General features: G+C 52.8%; 3 protein-coding genes across 3 annotated transcripts; all 3 read left to right on the top strand.

Moving 5' to 3' along the window:
• Window positions 1-2,786: 2,786 nt before the first annotated feature.
• On the top strand, window positions 2,787-4,213 carry LOC136643849 (hemoglobin subunit beta-1-like). Its single transcript, XM_066619222.1, has 3 exons — window positions 2,787-2,914; window positions 3,031-3,253; window positions 4,085-4,213. The coding sequence occupies exons 1-3, from the start codon at window positions 2,823-2,825 to the stop codon at window positions 4,211-4,213; spliced, it is 444 nt and encodes a 147-aa protein (XP_066475319.1). The 5' UTR covers window positions 2,787-2,822.
• A 2,912-nt stretch (window positions 4,214-7,125) lies between these two features.
• On the top strand, window positions 7,126-8,634 carry LOC136643635 (hemoglobin subunit beta-1-like). Its single transcript, XM_066618805.1, has 3 exons — window positions 7,126-7,235; window positions 7,352-7,574; window positions 8,406-8,634. The coding sequence occupies exons 1-3, from the start codon at window positions 7,144-7,146 to the stop codon at window positions 8,532-8,534; spliced, it is 444 nt and encodes a 147-aa protein (XP_066474902.1). The 5' UTR covers window positions 7,126-7,143; the 3' UTR covers window positions 8,535-8,634.
• A 5,251-nt stretch (window positions 8,635-13,885) lies between these two features.
• Window positions 13,886-15,180, top strand: LOC136643848 (hemoglobin subunit beta-like). Its single transcript, XM_066619221.1, has 3 exons — window positions 13,886-13,977; window positions 14,094-14,316; window positions 15,148-15,180. Exons 1-3 carry the CDS (start codon window positions 13,886-13,888, stop codon window positions 15,178-15,180), a joined length of 348 nt encoding a protein of 115 aa, XP_066475318.1.
• Window positions 15,181-18,523: the final 3,343 nt, after the last annotated feature.

Here is an 18,523-nt window from a genome sequence, read left to right as displayed (position 1 = left end):
AGCCGTTGTACAAATCTATGGTAAGGCCACACCTGGAGTATTGTGTCCAGTTCTGGTCGCCACATCTCAAAAAAGACATAGTGGAAATGGAAAAGGTGCAAAAGAGAGCGACTAAGATGATTACAGGGCTGGGGCACCTTCCTTATGAGGAAAGGCTACGGCCTTTCGGCCTCTTCAGCCTAGAAAAGAGGCGCCTGAGGGTTGACATGATTGAGACATACAAAATTATGCAGGGGATGGTCAGAGTGGATACGGAGATGCTCTTTACACTCTCACATAATACCAGAACCATGGGACAGCCAGTAAAATTGAGTGTTGGGAGAGTTAGGACAGACAAAAGAAAATATTTCTTTACTCAGCGTGTGGTTGGTCTGTGGAACTCCTTGCCACAGGATGTGATGATGGCGTCTAGCCTGGACGCCTTTAAAAGGGAATTGGACAAGTTTCTGGAGGAAAAATCCATGACGGGGTACAAGCCATGATGTGTATGTGCAACCTCCTGATTTTAGAAATGGGTTATGTCAGAAGGCCAGATGCAAGGGAGGGCACCAGGATGAGGTCTCTTGTTATCTGGTGTGCTCCCTGGGGCATTTGGTGGGCCGCTGTGAGATACAGGAAGCTGGACGAGATGGGCCTATGGCCTGATCCAGTGGGGCTGTTGTTATGTTCTTAACTACAATTCCCAGGAAGCCTTGCAGGTCTCTTGTTATCTGGTGTGCTCCCTGGGGCATTTGGTGGGCCGCTGTGAGATACAGGAAACTGGACTAGATGGGCCTGTGGCCTGCTCCAGTGGGGCTGCTCTTATGTTCTTAACTACAATTCCCAGGAAGCCTTGCAGGTCTCTTGTTATCTGGTGTGCTCTCTGGGGCATTTGGTGGGCCGCTGTGAGATACAGGAAGCTGGACTAGATGGGCCTATGGCCTGATCCAGTGGGGCTGTTCTTATGTTCTTATGTTCTTATGTTCTCAATACCTTTTCAAGCCCTGCGTAGTGGAGGAGGGCTGGCTGTGGGGAGTCCCATGGAGGCGCCTTCCCCTTGGGCGAGAGCAGTGCAATTGGCTGAGCTAAAGAACCTAATTTTCAAAGGGAAATGTTGGGAAATGACATGGGGGGGCGGCAGGCAGGTCCGAATTTGCTGCTGCTCCGAGCAAAGGGAATGGGAAGTGGGTGTGGAGAGGGAAATCCCTCCTAGAACCACCTGATGCAGGCTGCATCCGCTGGAACCCGCATGAATCAGTGCATGGAGACAGGCTTAAGCAGTGACGTGGCTAAGTTTGCAGACGACACCAAACTTTTCCCAGTGGTGACGACCAGAAGTGATTGTGAAGAGCCCCAGAAGGATCTCTCCAGACTGGCAGAATGGGCAGCAAAATGGTAGAAGCCTTTGAATATCGGTAAGTGTAAAATCATGCACCTTGGGGCATAGAATCAAAACTTCACATGTAGGCTGATGGGTTCTGAGCTGTCTGTGACAGATCAGGAGAGAGATCTGGGGTGGTGGTGGGCAGGTCGATGAAAGTGTCTACTCAATGTGCAGTGGCAGTGAAGAAGGCCAATTCTATGCTTGGGATCATTAGAAAAGGTATGAGAACAAAACGGCTAATATTATAATGCTGTTGTACAAATCGATGTAAGGCCACACCTGGAGTATTGTGTCCAGTTCTGGTCGCCACATCTCAAAAAAGACACAGTGGAAATGGAAAAGGTGCAAAAGAGAGCGACTAGGATGATTACTGGGCTGGGGCACCTTCCTTATGAGGAAAGGCTGCGGCGTTTGGGCCTCTTCAGTCTAGAAAAGAGATGCCTGAGGGGGGAAATGATTGAGACATACAAAATTATGCAGGGGATGGATAGGGAGATGCTCTTTACACTCTCACATAACACCAGAACCAGGGGACATCCACTAGAATTGAGTGTTGGGAGAGTTAGAACAGACAAAAGAAAATATTTCTTTACTCATGGTGTGGTTGGCCTGTGCATCTCCTTGCCACAGGATGCGGTGATGGCAACTGGCCTGTACGTCTTTAAAAGGGGATAGGACAAGTTTCTGGAGGAAAAATCCATTACGGGGTACAAGCCATGATGTGTATGTGCCACCTCCTGATTTTAGAAATGGGCCATGTCAGAATGCCAGATGCAAGGGAGGGCGCCAGAATGAGGTCTCTTGCTATCTGGTGTGCTCCCTGGGGCATTTGGTGGGCCGCTGTGAGATACAGGAAGCTGGACTAGATGGGCCTGTGGCCTGATCCAGTGGGGCTGTTCTTATATTCTTATGTTCGGGTTTTGAGAATGCAAACACCCATTTGGGGGCCATCTTGGTGGGCTGAGCTTGGCCTGGGCCTCAGGTCAGGAATACTGGGTCACATGAGCCCAAGTGAATGAGGACCGGCTGCAGTGGGCGCTCCCCTGTGTCCGTTCACACAAGATGCCTTTGTCACCCATGGGTGGCACCCTGCTAGCAGCCCCAGGCAAAGAGGGGCCTCTTTCCCTGCCATGTTGTGGACAGATCTTGCCAGTGCTGCTCGTTCCAGGACTGATAAACCCTGCTGGCAATGGAGGTGGCTGCAACCGGCTTTGCTATCTGGACCTCCTGCTCCCCAGAGAGAGCCACACCCCAGGACAGGCTGCCTGCTTCTCCCCAGCTCCACCAAGCCATGGTTCTCCCCCCCCCCGCCCCGCTCATAGCGCCACCCAATGACTGCACCCACCTGGAGTGAGGAGGAGCTTTGGCACAGGGTATAAAGACCTTGCTGAGACCTCTGCTCAGCTCAGACACTTCTGCTGCACAGCCGAGTGACCTTCCTGACCCTCCATCCTCCACCATGGTGCACTGGACTGGAGACGAGAAGAAGCTCATCACTAGCCTTTGGGCCAAGGTCAATGTGGCAGAAATTGGTGGCGAGTGCCTGGCCTAGTAAGTTCAGGGAAGGCCTTGTGACTTGGCTGTTACCTGAGGTCAGTTGGGAGTGCCTCCTCCTCCCCGCCCCCGAAACCTAACCCCTGTGTGCCTTTCTCTCTCCCTACCAGCAGCCTCCTGATTGTGTACCCCTGGACCCAGAGGTTCTTTGGCCACTTTGGGAACATTTCCAGTGCTGACAGCATCCTTACCAATGCCAAGGTCAAAGAGCATGGCAAGAAGGTGCTCACCTCCTTTGGAGATGCCATCAAGAACCTGGACAACACCAAGGAGACGTTTGCCAAGCCGAGTGTCCTGCACCGTGAAAAGCTGCGTGTGGACCCCGAGAACTTCAGGGTGAGGTGCCCCCCTTGCTAGGCAGCTTGCCTTGATTGAGGGAGGAAAAGGGTGGCCGGGTCCTACTCCTCGCTGGCCCAGCTGTCACCACAACCACAAGCTCCCCCTCTCGTCTGTGAAGGGTGATGCTTAACACCCCCAACGTTCTCCGCCGGACTTAGTCTGGGGTGGGTTGAGTGCTCCACAAATCCACGGGGGTTCAACAACAAGAGGGTTGAGGTGTGTGTGCACGTGAGAGGCAGAAGAACCACGGTGCACTTCTGTGCTAGGTGTTGCTTTCCTGGCCGGTTGGGGTGGGGGGCGGGGAGGAATGACTCCGCCTGTGACCTCAGTGAGGCTTAGTGGAGAACCCAGGCAGGAGGCGGTTTGCTCCGGCCGTCCTTTGCACTTTCTTCTGCGCTCCCTTCTAACTTCTCTGGGGCTTTTTTCCAAACTAACACTCTCACAGCAGTGCTGGCTGTTGCAAGCTAAGGATGACATAAAGTGGCCGGATGGAGAGGCAGAGCCTGCCTGGGCCTTCGGTGTCCGTTCACATGCTACTCTTTGGAGTAGAGGAAACACCTGCACATGTCTGGCTCTGTCCACTGAGTGGGAGGCCTGTCTGTGAAGGGAGCCTAGTCACCCCTCAAGAACGCCACCCTGAGAAAGCCCCACTCCTGGACTTTTTGGGTGGGGAAGCCCAGCCGTCCTCCCCCCTCCAGCTCTCCTCAAAAGGAGCAGCCTGTGGCTGGCTGTGGCTCCGTGCAGGGCAAGCGAGGCAGACAGCTGTGGGGCAGGGCAGGCCTCAGGCTCCACAAGCAGACGGCTTCATGGCCTCCTCTTCTCTTCCAGCTTCTGGGCGACATCCTCATCACCCGCTTGGCAGCCCACTTTGGCAAGGAGTTCACCCCAGGGGTCCACGCTGCCTATCACAAGCTGGTGGTTGTCGTGAGCCACGCTCTGGGACGTCAGTACCATTGAGGGGAACCAGCTGCCTCCCGGCCACCTTGTCACCCGCAGGAACTCCCTTCCAGCCACTTGTGACAGTTCCTTCGAATAAAGTTGACTCCCTGCAGTCCAAGCTGGTGCCTGTGTCTCTGTGGGTCCTGCTGGTGGGGTGTAACTGGTCAATGGCATCTCCTGGGGGAAGGGGAGGCCTGCTTAGGGGGGTAGGCCAAGTGCAGGTTGGAGGGAAGGCAGGTCGATTTTGGACGCTCTCCACACACATCAACCTGGGTGTTTGGGTTTCACGCTCCTTGCATCGCTTCCTGTATTGTTATCATCCCCCCCCCCCGATTGGAAACCCAGCTTGTTGATGGTGATCTTGTTGAACTTGTTGAAGTTGGTGGTCTTTGGCCCTTGTGAAGATCCTTGGTGCATCAAGTATATATACAACCAAGGTCATGGATGTACAGTCATGTGTGGACACTGCATGCCATTTCCTGACAGGATGAAAACCCCGAGGCTCATAGATCCAAGACAGGACAGGGGTAATTCTGATTCCATGTAGTGTCTCAAAGGTCCAAGGTGTCCATGGGTGAAAATCTCCAAGATAAATGGGAGTACTGGCATAAGAACATAAGAACAGCCCCACTGGATCAGGCCATAGGCCCATCTAGTCCCATCTTCCTGTATCTCACAGCAGCCCACCAAATGCCCCAGGGAGCACACCAGATAACAAGAGACCTGCATGCTGGTGCCCTCCCTTGCGTCTGGCATTCTGACATAACCCATTTCTAAAATCAGGAGGTTGCGCATACACATCATGGCTTGTACCCCATCATGGATTTTTCCTCCAGGCCACACCTGGAGTATTGTGTCCAGTTCTGGTCGCCGCATCTCAAAAAAGACATAGTGGAAATGGAAAAGGTGCAAAAGAGAGCGACTAAGATGATTACGGGGCTGGGGCACCTTCCTTATGAGGAAAGGCTACAGTGTTTGGGCCTCTTCAGCCTAGAAAAGAGGCGCCTGAGGGGAGACATGATTAAGACATACAAAATTATGCAGGGGATGGTCAGAGTGGATAGGGAGATGCTCTTTACACTCTCACATAACACCAGAACCAGGGGACAGCCACTAAAATTGAGTGTTGGGAAAGTTAGAACAGACAAAAGAAAATATTTCTTTACTCAGCGTGTGGTCGGTCTGTGGAACTCCTTCCCACAGGATGTGATGATGGCGTCTAGCCTGGACGCCTTTAAAAGGGAATTGGACAAGTTTCTGGAGGAAAAATCCATGACGGGGTACAAGCCATGATGTGTATGCGCAACCTCCTGATTTTAGAAATGGGTTATGTCAGAAGGCCAGATGCAAGGGAGGGCACCAGGATGAGTTCTCTTGTTGTCTGGTGTGCTCCCTGGGGCATTTGGTGGGCCGCTGTGAGATACAGGAAGCTGGACGAGATGGGCCTATGGCCTGATCCAGTGGGGCTGTTCTTATGTTCTTAAACTACAATTCCCAGGAGGCCTTGCAGGTCTCTTGTTATCTAGTGTGCTCCCTGGGGCATTTGGTGGACCCCCGTGAGATACAGGAAGCTGGACTAGATGGGGCTATGGCCTGATCCAGTGGGGCTGCTCTTATGTTCTTAACTACAATCCCCAGGAAGCCTTGCAGGTCTTTTGTTATCTGGTGTGCTCCTTGGGGCATTTGGTGGGCCGCTGTGAGATACAGGAAACTGGACTAGATGGGCCTGTGGCCTGCTCCAGTGGGGCTGCTCTTATGTTCTTAACTACAATTCCCAGGAAGCCTTGCAGGTCTCTTGTTATCTGGTGTGCTCTCTGGGGCATTTGGTGGGCCGCTGTGAGATACAGGAAGCTGGACTAGATGGGGCTATGGCCTGATCCAGTGGGGCTGCTCTTATGTTCTTAACTACAATCCCCAGGAAGCCTTGCAGGTCTCTGGGGCATTTGGTGGGCCGCTGTGAGATACAGGAAACTGGACTAGATGGGCCTGTGGCCTGCTCCAGTGGGGCTGCTCTTATGTTCTTAACTACAATTCCCAGGAAGCCTTGCAGGTCTCTTGTTATCTGGTGTGCTCTCTGGGGCATTTGGTGGGCCGCTGTGAGATACAGGAAGCTGGACTAGATGGGCCTATGGCCTGATCCAGTGGGGCTGTTCTTATGTTCTTATGTTCTCAATACCTTTTCAAGCCCTGCGTAGTGGAGGAGGGCTGGCTGTGGGGAGTCCTGAGAGCGTATGACCATATAAGGAATTTTCAATTGTTTAAACATGCCTATGTAACCTTTCACCCCCAAGTAACCATGTAACCCTCTTAGAATTTGTCTACGTGGCACTGCTTATGCGCACGCGCGCTGCTCTCGCTTTTGTACAAGTGCCACGTTGGCATACCTATTGCGCATGCTCTATCGCAGACATTTTGTATAAATACTTGTTACAAAGTGTGCTCGGGGCCATTTTGTCTCATTCAGACGGATGGTCCTCAAGCTTGAGTAAAATCGCTCTACAACTCACTCCACGGCTGGGCGTAGTCCTTGAGTCATTAATGATCATTTGGTAACAGTCCCATGGAGGCGCCTTCCCCTTGGGCGAGAGCAGTGCAATTGGCTGAGCTAAAGAACCTAATTTTCAAAGGGAAATGTTGGGAAATGACATGGGGGGGGCGGCAGGCAGGTCCGAATTTGCTGCTGCTCCGAGCAAAGGGAATGGGAAGTGGGTGTGGAGAGGGAAATCCCTCCTAGAACCACCTGATGCAGGCTGCATCCGCTGGAACCCGCATGAATCAGTGCATGGAGACAGGCTTAAGCAGTGACGTGGCTAAGTTTGCAGACGACACCAAACTTTTCCCAGTGGTGACGACCAGAAGTGATTGTGGATATGTTCTTGCTGAGGAGATCTCTGCTCAGCTCAGACACTTCTGCTGCACAGCCGAGTGACGTTCCTCCATCCTCCACCATGGTGCACTGGACTGGAGACGAGAAGAAGCTCATCACTAGCCTTTGGGCCAAGGTCAATGTGGCAGAAATTGGTGGCGAGTGCCTGGCCTAGTAAGTTCAGGGAAGGCCTTGTGACTTGGCTGTTACCTGAGGTCAGTTGGGAGTGCCTCCTCCTCCCCGCCCCCGAAACCTAACCCCTGTGTGCCTTTCTCTCTCCCTACCTGCAGCCTCCTGATTGTGTACCCCTGGACCCAGAGGTTCATTGGCCATTTTGGGAACATTTCCAGTGCTGACAGCATCCTTACCAATGCCAAGGTCAAAGAGCGTGGCAAGAAGGTGCTCACCTCCTTTGGAGATGCCATCAAGAACCTGGACAACACCAAGGAGACGTTTGCCAAGCCGAGTGTCCTGCACCGTGAAAAGCTGCGTGTGGACCCCGAGAACTTCAGGGTGAGGTGCCCCCCTTGCTAGGCAGCTTGCCTTGATTGAGGGAGGAAAAGGGTGGCCGGGTCCTACTCCTCGCTGGCCCAGCTGTCACCACAACCACAAGCTCCCCCTCTCGTCTGTGAAGGGTGATGCTTAACACCCCCAACGTTCTCCGCCGGACTTAGTCTGGGGTGGGTTGAGTGCTCCACAAATCCACGGGGGTTCAACAACAAGAGGGTTGAGGTGTGTGTGCACGTGAGAGGCAGAAGAACCACGGTGCACTTCTGTGCTAGGTGTTGCTTTCCTGGCCGGTTGGGGTGGGGGGCGGGGAGGAATGACTCCGCCTGTGACCTCAGTGAGGCTTAGTGGAGAACCCAGGCAGGAGGCGGTTTGCTCCGGCCGTCCTTTGCACTTTCTTCTGCGCTCCCTTCTAACTTCTCTGGGGCTTTTTTCCAAACTAACACTCTCACAGCAGTGCTGGCTGTTGCAAGCTAAGGATGACATAAAGTGGCCGGATGGAGAGGCAGAGCCTGCCTGGGCCTTCGGTGTCCATTCACATGCTACTCTTTGGAGTAGAGGAAACACCTGCACATGTCTGGCTCTGTCCACTGAGTGGGAGGCCTGTCTGTGAAGGGAGCCTAGTCACCCCTCAAGAACGCCACCCTGAGAAAGCCCCACTCCTGGACTTTTTGGGTGGGGAAGCCCAGCCGTCCTCCCCCCTCCAGCTCTCCTCAAAAGGAGCAGCCTGTGGCTGGCTGTGGCTCCGTGCAGGGCAAGCGAGGCAGACAGCTGTGGGGCAGGGCAGGCCTCAGGCTCCACAAGCAGACGGCTTCATGGCCTCCTCTTCTCTTCCAGCTTCTGGGCGACATCCCCATCACCCGCTTGGCAGCCCACTTTGGCAAGGAGTTCACCCCAGGGGTCCAGGCTGCCTATCACAAGCTGCTGATTGTCGTGAGCCACACTCTGGGACGTCAGTACCATTGAGGGGAACCAGCTGCCTCCCGGCCACCTTGTCACCCGCAGGAACTCCCTTCCAGCCACTTGTGACAGTTCCTTCGAATAAAGTTGACTCCCTGCAGTCCAAGCTGGTGCCTGTGTCTCTGTGGGTCCTGCTGGTGGGGTGTAACTGGTTAATGGCATCTCCTGGGGGAAGGGGAGGCCTGCTTAGGGGGGTAGGCCAAGTGCAGGTTGGAGGGAAGGCAGGTCGATTTTGGACGCTCTCCACACACATCAACCTGGGTGTTTGGGTTTCACGCTCCTTGCATCGCTTCCTGTATTGTTGTCATCCCCCCCCCCCGATTGGAAACCCAGCTTGTTGATGGTGATCTTGTTGAACTTGTTGAAGTTGGTGGTCTTTGGCCCTTGTGAAGATCCTTGGTGCATCAAGTATATATACAACCAAGGTCATGGATGTACAGTCATGTGTGGACACTGCATGCCATTTCCTGACAGGATGAAAACCCCGAGGCTCATAGATCCAAGACAGGACAGGGGTAATTCTGATTCCATGTAGTGTCTCTAAGGTCCAAGGTGTCCATGGGTGAAAATCTCCAAGATAAATGGGAGTACTGGCATAAGAACATAAGAACAGCCCCACTGGATCAGGCCATAGGCCCATCTAGTCCCATCTTCCTGTATCTCACAGCAGCCCACCAAATGCCCCAGGGAGCACACCAGATAACAAGAGACCTGCATGCTGGTGCCCTCCCTTGCGTCTGGCATTCTGACATAACCCATTTCTAAAATCAGGAGGTTGCGCATACACATCATGGCTTGTACCCCATCATGGATTTTTCCTCCAGGCCACACCTGGAGGATTGTGTCCAGTTCTGGTCGCCACATCTCAAAAAAGACATAGTGGAAATGGAAAAGGTGCAAAAGAGAGCGACTAAGATGATTACGGGGCTGGGGCACCTTCCTTATGAGGAAAGGCTACAGCGTTTGGGCCTCTTCAGCCTAGAAAAGAGGCGCCTGAGGGGGGACATGATTGAGACATACAAAATTATGCAGGGGATGGATATGGAGATGCTCTTTACACTCTCACATAACACCAGAACCAGGGGACAGCCACTAAAATTGAGTGTTGGGAGAGTTAGAACAGACAAAAGAAAATATTTCTTTACTCAGCATGTGGTTGGTCTGTGGAACTCCTTGCTACAGGATGTGATGATGGCGTCTAGCCTGGACGCCTTTAAAAGGGAATTGGACAAGTTTCTGGAGGAAAAATCCATGACGGGGTACAAGCCATGATGTGTATGCGCAACCTCCTGATTTTAGAAATGGGTTATGTCAGAAGGCCAGATGCAAGGGAGGGCACCAGGATGAGGTCTCTTGTTGTCTGGTGTGCTCCCTGGGGCATTTGGTGGGCCGCTGTGAGATACAGGAAGCTGGACTAGATGGGCCTATGGCCTGATCCAGTGGGGCTGCTCTTATGTTCTTAACTACAATCCCCAGGAAGCCTTGCAGGTCTCTTGTTATCTGGTGTGCTCCCTGGGGCATTTGGTGGGCCGCTGTGAGATACAGGAAACTGGACTAGATGGGCCTGTGGCCTGCTCCAGTGGGGCTGCTCTTATGTTCTTAACTACAATTCCCAGGAAGCCTTGCAGGTCTCTTGTTATCTGGTGTGCTCTCTGGGGCATTTGGTGTGCCGCTGTGAGATACAGGAAGCTGGACTAGATGGGCCTATGGCCTGATCCAGTGGGGCTGTTCTTATGTTCTTATGTTCTCAATACCTTTTCAAGCCCTGCGTAGTGGAGGAGGGCTGGCTGTGGGGAGTCCCATGGAGGCGCCTTCCCCTTGGGCGAGAGCAGTGCAATTGGCTGAGCTAAAGAACCTAATTTTCAAAGGGAAATGTTGGGAAATGACATGGGGGGGCGGCAGGCAGGTCCGAATTTGCTGCTGCTCCGAGCAAAGGGAATGGGAAGTGGGTGTGGAGAGGGAAATCCCTCCTAGAACCACCTGATGCAGGCTGCATCCGCTGGAACCCGCATGAATCAGTGCATGGAGACAGGCTTAAGCAGTGACGTGGCTAAGTTTGCAGACGACACCAAACTTTTCCCAGTGGTGACGACCAGAAGTGATTGTGAAGAGCCCCAGAAGGATCTCTCCAGACTGGCAGAATGGGCAGCAAAATGGTAGAAGCCTTTGAATATCGGTAAGTGTAAAATCATGCACCTTGGGGCATAGAATCAAAACTTCACATGTAGGCTGATGGGTTCTGAGCTGTCTGTGACAGATCAGGAGAGAGATCTTGGGATGTGGTGGTGGGCAGGTCGATGAAAGTGTCTACTCAATGTGCAGTGGCAGTGAAGAAGGCCAATTCTATGCTTGGGATCATTAGAAAAGGTATTGAGAACAAAACGGCTAATATTATAATGCTGTTGTACAAATCGATGGTAAGGCCACACCTGGAGTATTGTGTCCAGTTCTGGTCGCCGCATCTCAAAAAAGACATAGTGGAAATGGAAAAGGTGCAAAAGAGAGCGACTAAAATGATTACGGGGCTGGGGCACCTTCCTTATGAGGAAAGGCTACGGTGTTTGGGCCTCTTCAGCCTAGAAAAGAGGCGCCTGAGGGGAGACATGATTAAGACATACAAAATTATGCAGGGGATGGTCAGAGTGGATAGGGAGATGCTCTTTACACTCTCACATAACACCAGAACCAGGGGACAGCCACTAAAATTGAGTGTTGGGAAAGTTAGAACAGACAAAAGAAAATATTTCTTTACTCAGCGTGTGGTCGGTCTGTGGAACTCCTTCCCACAGGATGTGATGATGGCGTCTAGCCTGGACGCCTTTAAAAGGGAATTGGACAAGTTTCTGGAGGAAAAATCCATGACGGGGTACAAGCCATGATGTGTATGCGCAACCTCCTGATTTTAGAAATGGGTTATGTCAGAAGGCCAGATGCAAGGGAGGGCACCAGGATGAGTTCTCTTGTTGTCTGGTGTGCTCCCTGGGGCATTTGGTGGGCCGCTGTGAGATACAGGAAGCTGGACGAGATGGGCCTATGGCCTGATCCAGTGGGGCTGTTCTTATGTTCTTAAACTACAATTCCCAGGAGGCCTTGCAGGTCTCTTGTTATCTAGTGTGCTCCCTGGGGCATTTGGTGGACCCCCGTGAGATACAGGAAGCTGGACTAGATGGGGCTATGGCCTGATCCAGTGGGGCTGCTCTTATGTTCTTAACTACAATCCCCAGGAAGCCTTGCAGGTCTTTTGTTATCTGGTGTGCTCCTTGGGGCATTTGGTGGGCCGCTGTGAGATACAGGAAACTGGACTAGATGGGCCTGTGGCCTGCTCCAGTGGGGCTGCTCTTATGTTCTTAACTACAATTCCCAGGAAGCCTTGCAGGTCTCTTGTTATCTGGTGTGCTCTCTGGGGCATTTGGTGGGCCGCTGTGAGATACAGGAAGCTGGACTAGATGGGCCTATGGCCTGATCCAGTGGGGCTGTTCTTATGTTCTTATGTTCTCAATACCTTTTCAAGCCCTGCGTAGTGGAGGAGGGCTGGCTGTGGGGAGTCCCATGGAGGCGCCTTCCCCTTGGGCGAGAGCAGTGCAATTGGCTGAGCTAAAGAACCTAATTTTCTTAGGGAAATGTTGGGAAATGACATGGGGGGGCGGCAGGCAGGTCCGAATTTGCTGCTGCTCCGAGCAAAGGGAATGGGAAGTGGGTGTGGAGAGGGAAATCCCTCCTAGAACCACCTGATGCAGGCTGCATCCGCTGGAACCCGCATGAATCAGTGCATGGAGACAGGCTTAAGCAGTGACGTGGCTAAGTTTGCAGACGACACCAAACTTTTCCCAGTGGTGACGACCAGAAGTGATTGTGAAGAGCCCCAGAAGGATCTCTCCAGACTGGCAGAATGGGCAGCAAAATGGTAGAAGCCTTTGAATATCGGTAAGTGTAAAATCATGCACCTTGGGGCATAGAATCAAAACTTCACATGTAGGCTGATGGGTTCTGAGCTGTCTGTGACAGATCAGGAGAGAGATCTTGGGATGTGGTGGTGGGCAGGTCGATGAAAGTGTCTACTCAATGTGCAGCAGCAGTGAAGAAGGCCAATTCTATGCTTGGGATCATTAGAAAAGGTATTGAGAACAAAACGGCTAATATTATAATGCTGTTGTACAAATCGATGGTAAGGCCACGCCTGGAGTATTGTGTCCAGTTCTGGTCGCCACATCTCAAAAAAGACACAGTGGAAATGGAAAAGGTGCAAAAGAGAGCGACTAGGATGATTACTGGGCTGGGGCACCTTCCTTATGAGGAAAGGCTGCGGCGTTTGGGCCTCTTCAGTCAAGAAAAGAGATGCCTGAGGGGGGAAATGATTGAGACATACAAAATTATGCAGGGGATGGATATGGAGATGCTCTTTACACTCTCACATAACACCAGAACCAGGGGACATCCACTAGAATTGAGTGTTGGGAGAGTTAGAACAGACAAAAGAAAGTATTTCTTTACTCAGCGTGTGGTTGGTCTGTGGATCTCCTTGCCACAGGATGTGGTGATGGCAACTGGCCTGGACGTCTTTAAAAGGGGATTGGACAAGTTTCTGGAGGAAAAATCCATGACGGGGTACAAGCCATGATGTGTATGCGCAACCTCCTGATTTTAGAAATGGGCCATGTCAGAATGCCAGATGCAAGGGAGGGCACCAGGATGAGGTCTCTTGTTATCTGGTGTGCTCCCTGGGGCATTCGGTGGGCCGCTGTGAGATACAGGAAGCTGGACTAGATGGGCCTGTGGCCTGATCCAGTGGGGCTGTTCTTATATTCTTATGTTCGGGTTTTGAGAATGCAAACACCCATTTGGGGGCCATCTTGGTGGGCTGAGTTTGGCCTGGGCCTCAGGTCAGGAATACTGGGTCACAAGAGCCCAAGTGAATGAGGACCGGCTGCAGTGGGCGCTCCCCTGTGTCCGTTGACACAAGATGCCTTTGTCACCCATGGGTGGCACCCTGCTATCAGCCCCAGGCAAAGAGGGCCTCTTTCCCTGCCATGTTGTGGACAGATCTTTCCAGTGCTGCTCGTTCCAGGACTGATAAACCCTGCTGGCAATGGAGGTGGCTGCAACCGGCTTTGCTATCTGGACCTCCTGCTCCCCAGAGAGAGCCACACCCCAGGACAGGCTGCCTGCTTCTCCCCAGCTCCACCAAGCCATGGTTCTCCCCCCCCCCCGCCCCGCTCATAGCTCCACCCAATGATTGCACCCACCTGGAGTGAGGAGGAGCTTTGGCACAGGGTATAAAGACCTTGCTGAGACCTCTGCTCAGCTCAGACACTTCTGCTGCACAGCCGAGTGACCTTCCTGACCCTCCATCCTCCACCATGGTGCACTGGACTGGAGACGAGAAGAAGCTCATCACTAGCCTTTGGGCCAAGGTCAATGTGGCAGACATTGGTGGCGAGTGCCTGGCCTAGTAAGTTCAGGGAAGGCCTTGTGACTTGGCTGTTACCTGAGGTCAGTTGGGAGTGCCTCCTCCTCCCCGCCCCCGAAACCTAACCCCTGTGTGCCTTTCTCTCTCCCTACCTGCAGCTTCCTGATTGTGTACCCCTGGACCCAGAGGTTCTTTGGCCACTTTGGGAACATTTCCAGTGCTGACAGCATCCTTGCCAATGCCAGGGTCAAAGAGCATGGCAAGAAGGTGCTCACCTCCTTTGGAGATGCCATCAAGAACCTGGACAACACCAAGGAGACGTTTGCCAAGCTGAGTGTCCTGCACCGTGAAAAGCTGCGTGCGGACCCTGAGAACTTCAAGGTGAGGTGCCCCCCTTGCTAGGCAGCTTGCCTTGATTGAGGGAGGAAAAGGGTGGCCGGGTCCTACTCCTCGCTGGCCCAGCTGTCACCACAACCACAAGCTCCCCCTCTCGTCTGTGAAGGGTGATGCTTAACACCCCCAACGTTCTCCGCCGGACTTAGTCTGGGGTGGGTTGAGTGCTCCACAAATCCACGGGGGTTCAACAACAAGAGGGTTGAGGTGTGTGTGCACGTGAGAGGCAGAAGAACCACGGTGCACTTCTGTGCTAGGTGTTGCTTTCCTGGCCGGTTGGGGTGGGGGGCGGGGAGGAATGACTCCGCCTGTGACCTCGGTGAGGCTTAGTGGAGAACCCAGGCAGGAGGCGGTTTGCTCCGGCCGTCCTTTGCACTTTCTTCTGCGCTCCCTTCTAACTTCTCTGGGGCTTTTTTCCAAACTAACACTCTCACAGCAGTGCTGGCTGTTGCAAGCTAAGGATGACATAAAGTGGCCGGATGGAGAGGCAGAGCCTGCCTGGGCCTTCGGTGTCCGTTCACATGCTACTCTTTGGAGTAGAGGAAACACCTGCACATGTCTGGCTCCGTCCACTGAGTGGGAGGCCTGGCTGTGAAGGGAGCCTAGTCACCCCTCAAGAACGCCACCCTGAGAAAGCCCCACTCCTGGACTTTTTGGGTGGGGAAGCCCAGCCGTCCTCCCCCCTCCAGCTCTCCCCAAAAGGAGCAGCTTGTGGCTGGCTGCGGCTCCGTGCAGGGCAAGCGAGGCAGACAGCTGTGGGGCAGGGCAGGCCTCAGGCTCCACAAGCAGACGGCTTCATGGCCTCCTCTTCTCTTCCAGCTTCTGGGCGGCATCCTCATCGTCATCGGCTAGGCAGCCCACTTTGGCAAGGAGTTCACCCCGGAGGTCCAGGCTGCCTATCGCAAGCTGGTGGGTGCCGTGAGCCACGCTCTGGGACGTCAGTACCATTGAGGGGAACCAGCTGCCTCCCGGCCACCTTGTCACCCGCAGGAACTCCCTTCCAGCCACTTGTGACAGTTCCTTCGAATAAAGTTGACTCCCTGCAGTCCAAGCTGGTGCCTGTGTCTCTGTGGGTCCTGCTGGTGGGGTGTAACTGGTCAATGGCATCTCCTGGGGGAAGGGGAGGCCTGCTTAGGGGGGTAGGCCAAGTGCAGGTTGGAGGGAAGGCAGGTCGATTTTGGACGCTCTCCACACACATCAACCTGGGTGTTTGGGTTTCACGCTCCTTGCATGGCTTCCTGTGTCGTTGTCACCCTCTCCCCCCCCAGGACAAGGGTAATTCTTCTGATTCCATGTAGTGTCTCTAAGGTCCAAGGTGTCCATGGGTGAAAATCTCCAAGATAAATGGGAGTACTGGCATAAGAACATAAGAACAGCCCCACTGGATCTGGCCACAGGCCCATCTAGTCCCATCTTCCTGTATCTCACAGCAGCCCACCAAATGCCCCAGGGAGCACACCAGATAACAAGAGACCTGCAAGGCCTCCTGGGAATTGTAGTTAAGAACATAAGAACAGCCCCACTGGATCAGGCCATAGGCCCATCTAGTCCAGCTTCCTGTATCTTACAGCGTCCCACCAAATGCCCCAGGGAGCACACCAGATAACAAGAGACCTGCATGCTGGTGCCCTCCCTTGCGTCTGGCATTCTGACATAACCCATTTCTAAAATCAGGAGGTTGCACATACACATCATGGCTTGTACCCCATCATGGATTTTTCCTCCAGGCCACACCTGGAGTATTGTGTCCAGTTCTGGTCGCCGCATCTCAAAAAAGACATAGTGGAAATGGAAAAGGTGCAAAAGAGAGCGACTAAGATGATTACGGGGCTGGGGCACCTTCCTTATGAGGAAAGGCTACGGTGTTTGGGCCTCTTCAGCCTAGAAAAGAGGCGCCTGAGGGGAGACATGATTAAGACATACAAAATTATGCAGGGGATGGTCAGAGTGGATAGGGAGATGCTCTTTACACTCTCACATAACACCAGAACCAGGGGACAGCCACTAAAATTGAGTGTTGGGAAAGTTAGAACAGACAAAAGAAAATATTTCTTTACTCAGCGTGTGGTCGGTCTGTGGAACTCCTTCCCACAGGATGTGATGATGGCGTCTAGCCTGGACGCCTTTAAAAGGGAATTGGACAAGTTTCTGGAGGAAAAATCCATGACGGGGTACAAGCCATGATGTGTATGCGCAACCTCCTGATTTTAGAAATGGGTTATGTCAGAAGGCCAGATGCAAGGGAGGGCACCAGGATGAGTTCTCTTGTTGTCTGGTGTGCTCCCTGGGGCATTTGGTGGGCCGCTGTGAGATACAGGAAGCTGGACGAGATGGGCCTATGGCCTGATCCAGTGGGGCTGTTCTTATGTTCTTAAACTACAATTCCCAGGAGGCCTTGCAGGTCTCTTGTTATCTAGTGTGCTCCCTGGGGCATTTGGTGGACCCCCGTGAGATACAGGAAGCTGGACTAGATGGGGCTATGGCCTGATCCAGTGGGGCTGCTCTTATGTTCTTAACTACAATCCCCAGGAAGCCTTGCAGGTCTTTTGTTATCTGGTGTGCTCCTTGGGGCATTTGGTGGGCCGCTGTGAGATACAGGAAACTGGACTAGATGGGCCTGTGGCCTGCTCCAGTGGGGCTGCTCTTATGTTCTTAACTACAATTCCCAGGAAGCCTTGCAGGTCTCTTGTTATCTGGTGTGCTCTCTGGGGCATTTGGTGGGCCGCTGTGAGATACAGGAAGCTGGACTAGATGGGCCTATGGCCTGATCCAGTGGGGCTGTTCTTATGTTCTTATGTTCTCAATACCTTTTCAAGCCCTGCGTAGTGGAGGAGGGCTGGCTGTGGGGAGTCCCATGGAGGCGCCTTCCCCTTGGGCGAGAGCAGTGCAATTGGCTGAGCTAAAGAACCTAATTTTCAAAGGGAAATGTTGGAAAATGACATGGGGGGGCAGCAGGCAGGTCCGAATTTGCTGCTGCTCCGAGCAAAGGGAATGGGAAGTGGGTGTGGAGAGGGAAATCCCTCCTAGAACCACCTGATGCAGGCTGCATCCGCTGGAACCCGCATGAATCAGTGCATGGAGACAGGCTTAAGCAGTGACGTGGCTAAGTTTGCAGACGACACCAAACTTTTCCCAGTGGTGACGACCAGAAGTGATTGTGAAGAGCCCCAGAAGGATCTCTCCAGACTGGCAGAATGGGCAGCAAAATGGTAGAAGCCTTTGAATATCGGTAAGTGTAAAATCATGCACCTTGGGGCATAGAATCAAAACTTCACATGTAGGCTGATGGGTTCTGAGCTGTCTGTGACAGATCAGGAGAGAGATCTTGGGATGTGGTGGTGGGCAGGTCGATGAAAGTGTCTACTCAATGTGCAGCAGCAGTGAAGAAGGCCAATTCTATGCTTGGGATCATTAGAAAAGGTATTGAGAACAAAACGGCTAATATTATAATGCTGTTGTACAAATCGATGGTAAGGCCACGCCTGGAGTATTGTGTCCAGTTCTGGTCGCCACATCTCAAAAAAGACACAGTGGAAATGGAAAAGGTGCAAAAGAGAGCGACTAGGATGATTACTGGGCTGGGGCACCTTCCTTATGAGGAAAGGCTGCGGCGTTTGGGCCTCTTCAGTCAAGAAAAGAGATGCCTGAGGGGGGAAATGATTGAGACATACAAAATTATGCAGGGGATGGATATGGAGATGCTCTTTACACTCTCACATAACACCAGAACCAGGGGACATCCACTAGAATTGAGTGTTGGGAGAGTTAGAACAGACAAAAGAAAGTATTTCTTTACTCAGCGTGTGGTTGGTCTGTGGATCTCCTTGCCACAGGATGTGGTGATGGCAACTGGCCTGGACGTCTTTAAAAGGGGATTGGACAAGTTTCTGGAGGAAAAATCCATGACGGGGTACAAGCCATGATGTGTATGCGCAACCTCCTGATTTTAGAAATGGGCCATGTCAGAATGCCAGATGCAAGGGAGGGCACCAGGATGAGGTCTCTTGTTATCTGGTGTGCTCCCTGGGGCATTCGGTGGGCCGCTGTGAGATACAGGAAGCTGGACTAGATGGGCCTGTGGCCTGATCCAGTGGGGCTGTTCTTATATTCTTATGTTCGGGTTTTGAGAATGCAAACACCCATTTGGGGGCCATCTTGGTGGGCTGAGTTTGGCCTGGGCCTCAGGTCAGGAATA

The sequence above is a fragment of the Tiliqua scincoides genome, chromosome 3 (genome assembly GCF_035046505.1).
Source record: "Tiliqua scincoides isolate rTilSci1 chromosome 3, rTilSci1.hap2, whole genome shotgun sequence".
Taxonomy (NCBI): domain Eukaryota; kingdom Metazoa; phylum Chordata; class Lepidosauria; order Squamata; family Scincidae; genus Tiliqua; species Tiliqua scincoides.
This window is presented reverse-complemented; position numbering and strand designations above follow the sequence as displayed.

What these genes read in the sequence shown, in the direction of transcription:
- LOC136643849 (XM_066619222.1), top strand. Translation starts at nt 2,823, where the DNA reads ATGGTGCACTGGACTGGAGACGAGAAGAAGCTCATCACTAGCCTTTGG. An exon ending in GGTGGCGAGTGCCTGGCCTA is followed by an intron (nt 2,915 to 3,030) that starts GTAAGTTCAGGG and finishes CCCTACCAGCAG; the next exon opens with CCTCCTGATTGTGTACCCCT. An exon ending in TGGACCCCGAGAACTTCAGG is followed by an intron (nt 3,254 to 4,084) that starts GTGAGGTGCCCC and finishes CTTCTCTTCCAG; the next exon opens with CTTCTGGGCGACATCCTCAT.
- LOC136643635 (XM_066618805.1), top strand. Translation starts at nt 7,144, where the DNA reads ATGGTGCACTGGACTGGAGACGAGAAGAAGCTCATCACTAGCCTTTGG. An exon ending in GGTGGCGAGTGCCTGGCCTA is followed by an intron (nt 7,236 to 7,351) that starts GTAAGTTCAGGG and finishes CCCTACCTGCAG; the next exon opens with CCTCCTGATTGTGTACCCCT. An exon ending in TGGACCCCGAGAACTTCAGG is followed by an intron (nt 7,575 to 8,405) that starts GTGAGGTGCCCC and finishes CTTCTCTTCCAG; the next exon opens with CTTCTGGGCGACATCCCCAT.
- LOC136643848 (XM_066619221.1), top strand. Translation starts at nt 13,886, where the DNA reads ATGGTGCACTGGACTGGAGACGAGAAGAAGCTCATCACTAGCCTTTGG. An exon ending in GGTGGCGAGTGCCTGGCCTA is followed by an intron (nt 13,978 to 14,093) that starts GTAAGTTCAGGG and finishes CCCTACCTGCAG; the next exon opens with CTTCCTGATTGTGTACCCCT. An exon ending in CGGACCCTGAGAACTTCAAG is followed by an intron (nt 14,317 to 15,147) that starts GTGAGGTGCCCC and finishes CTTCTCTTCCAG; the next exon opens with CTTCTGGGCGGCATCCTCAT.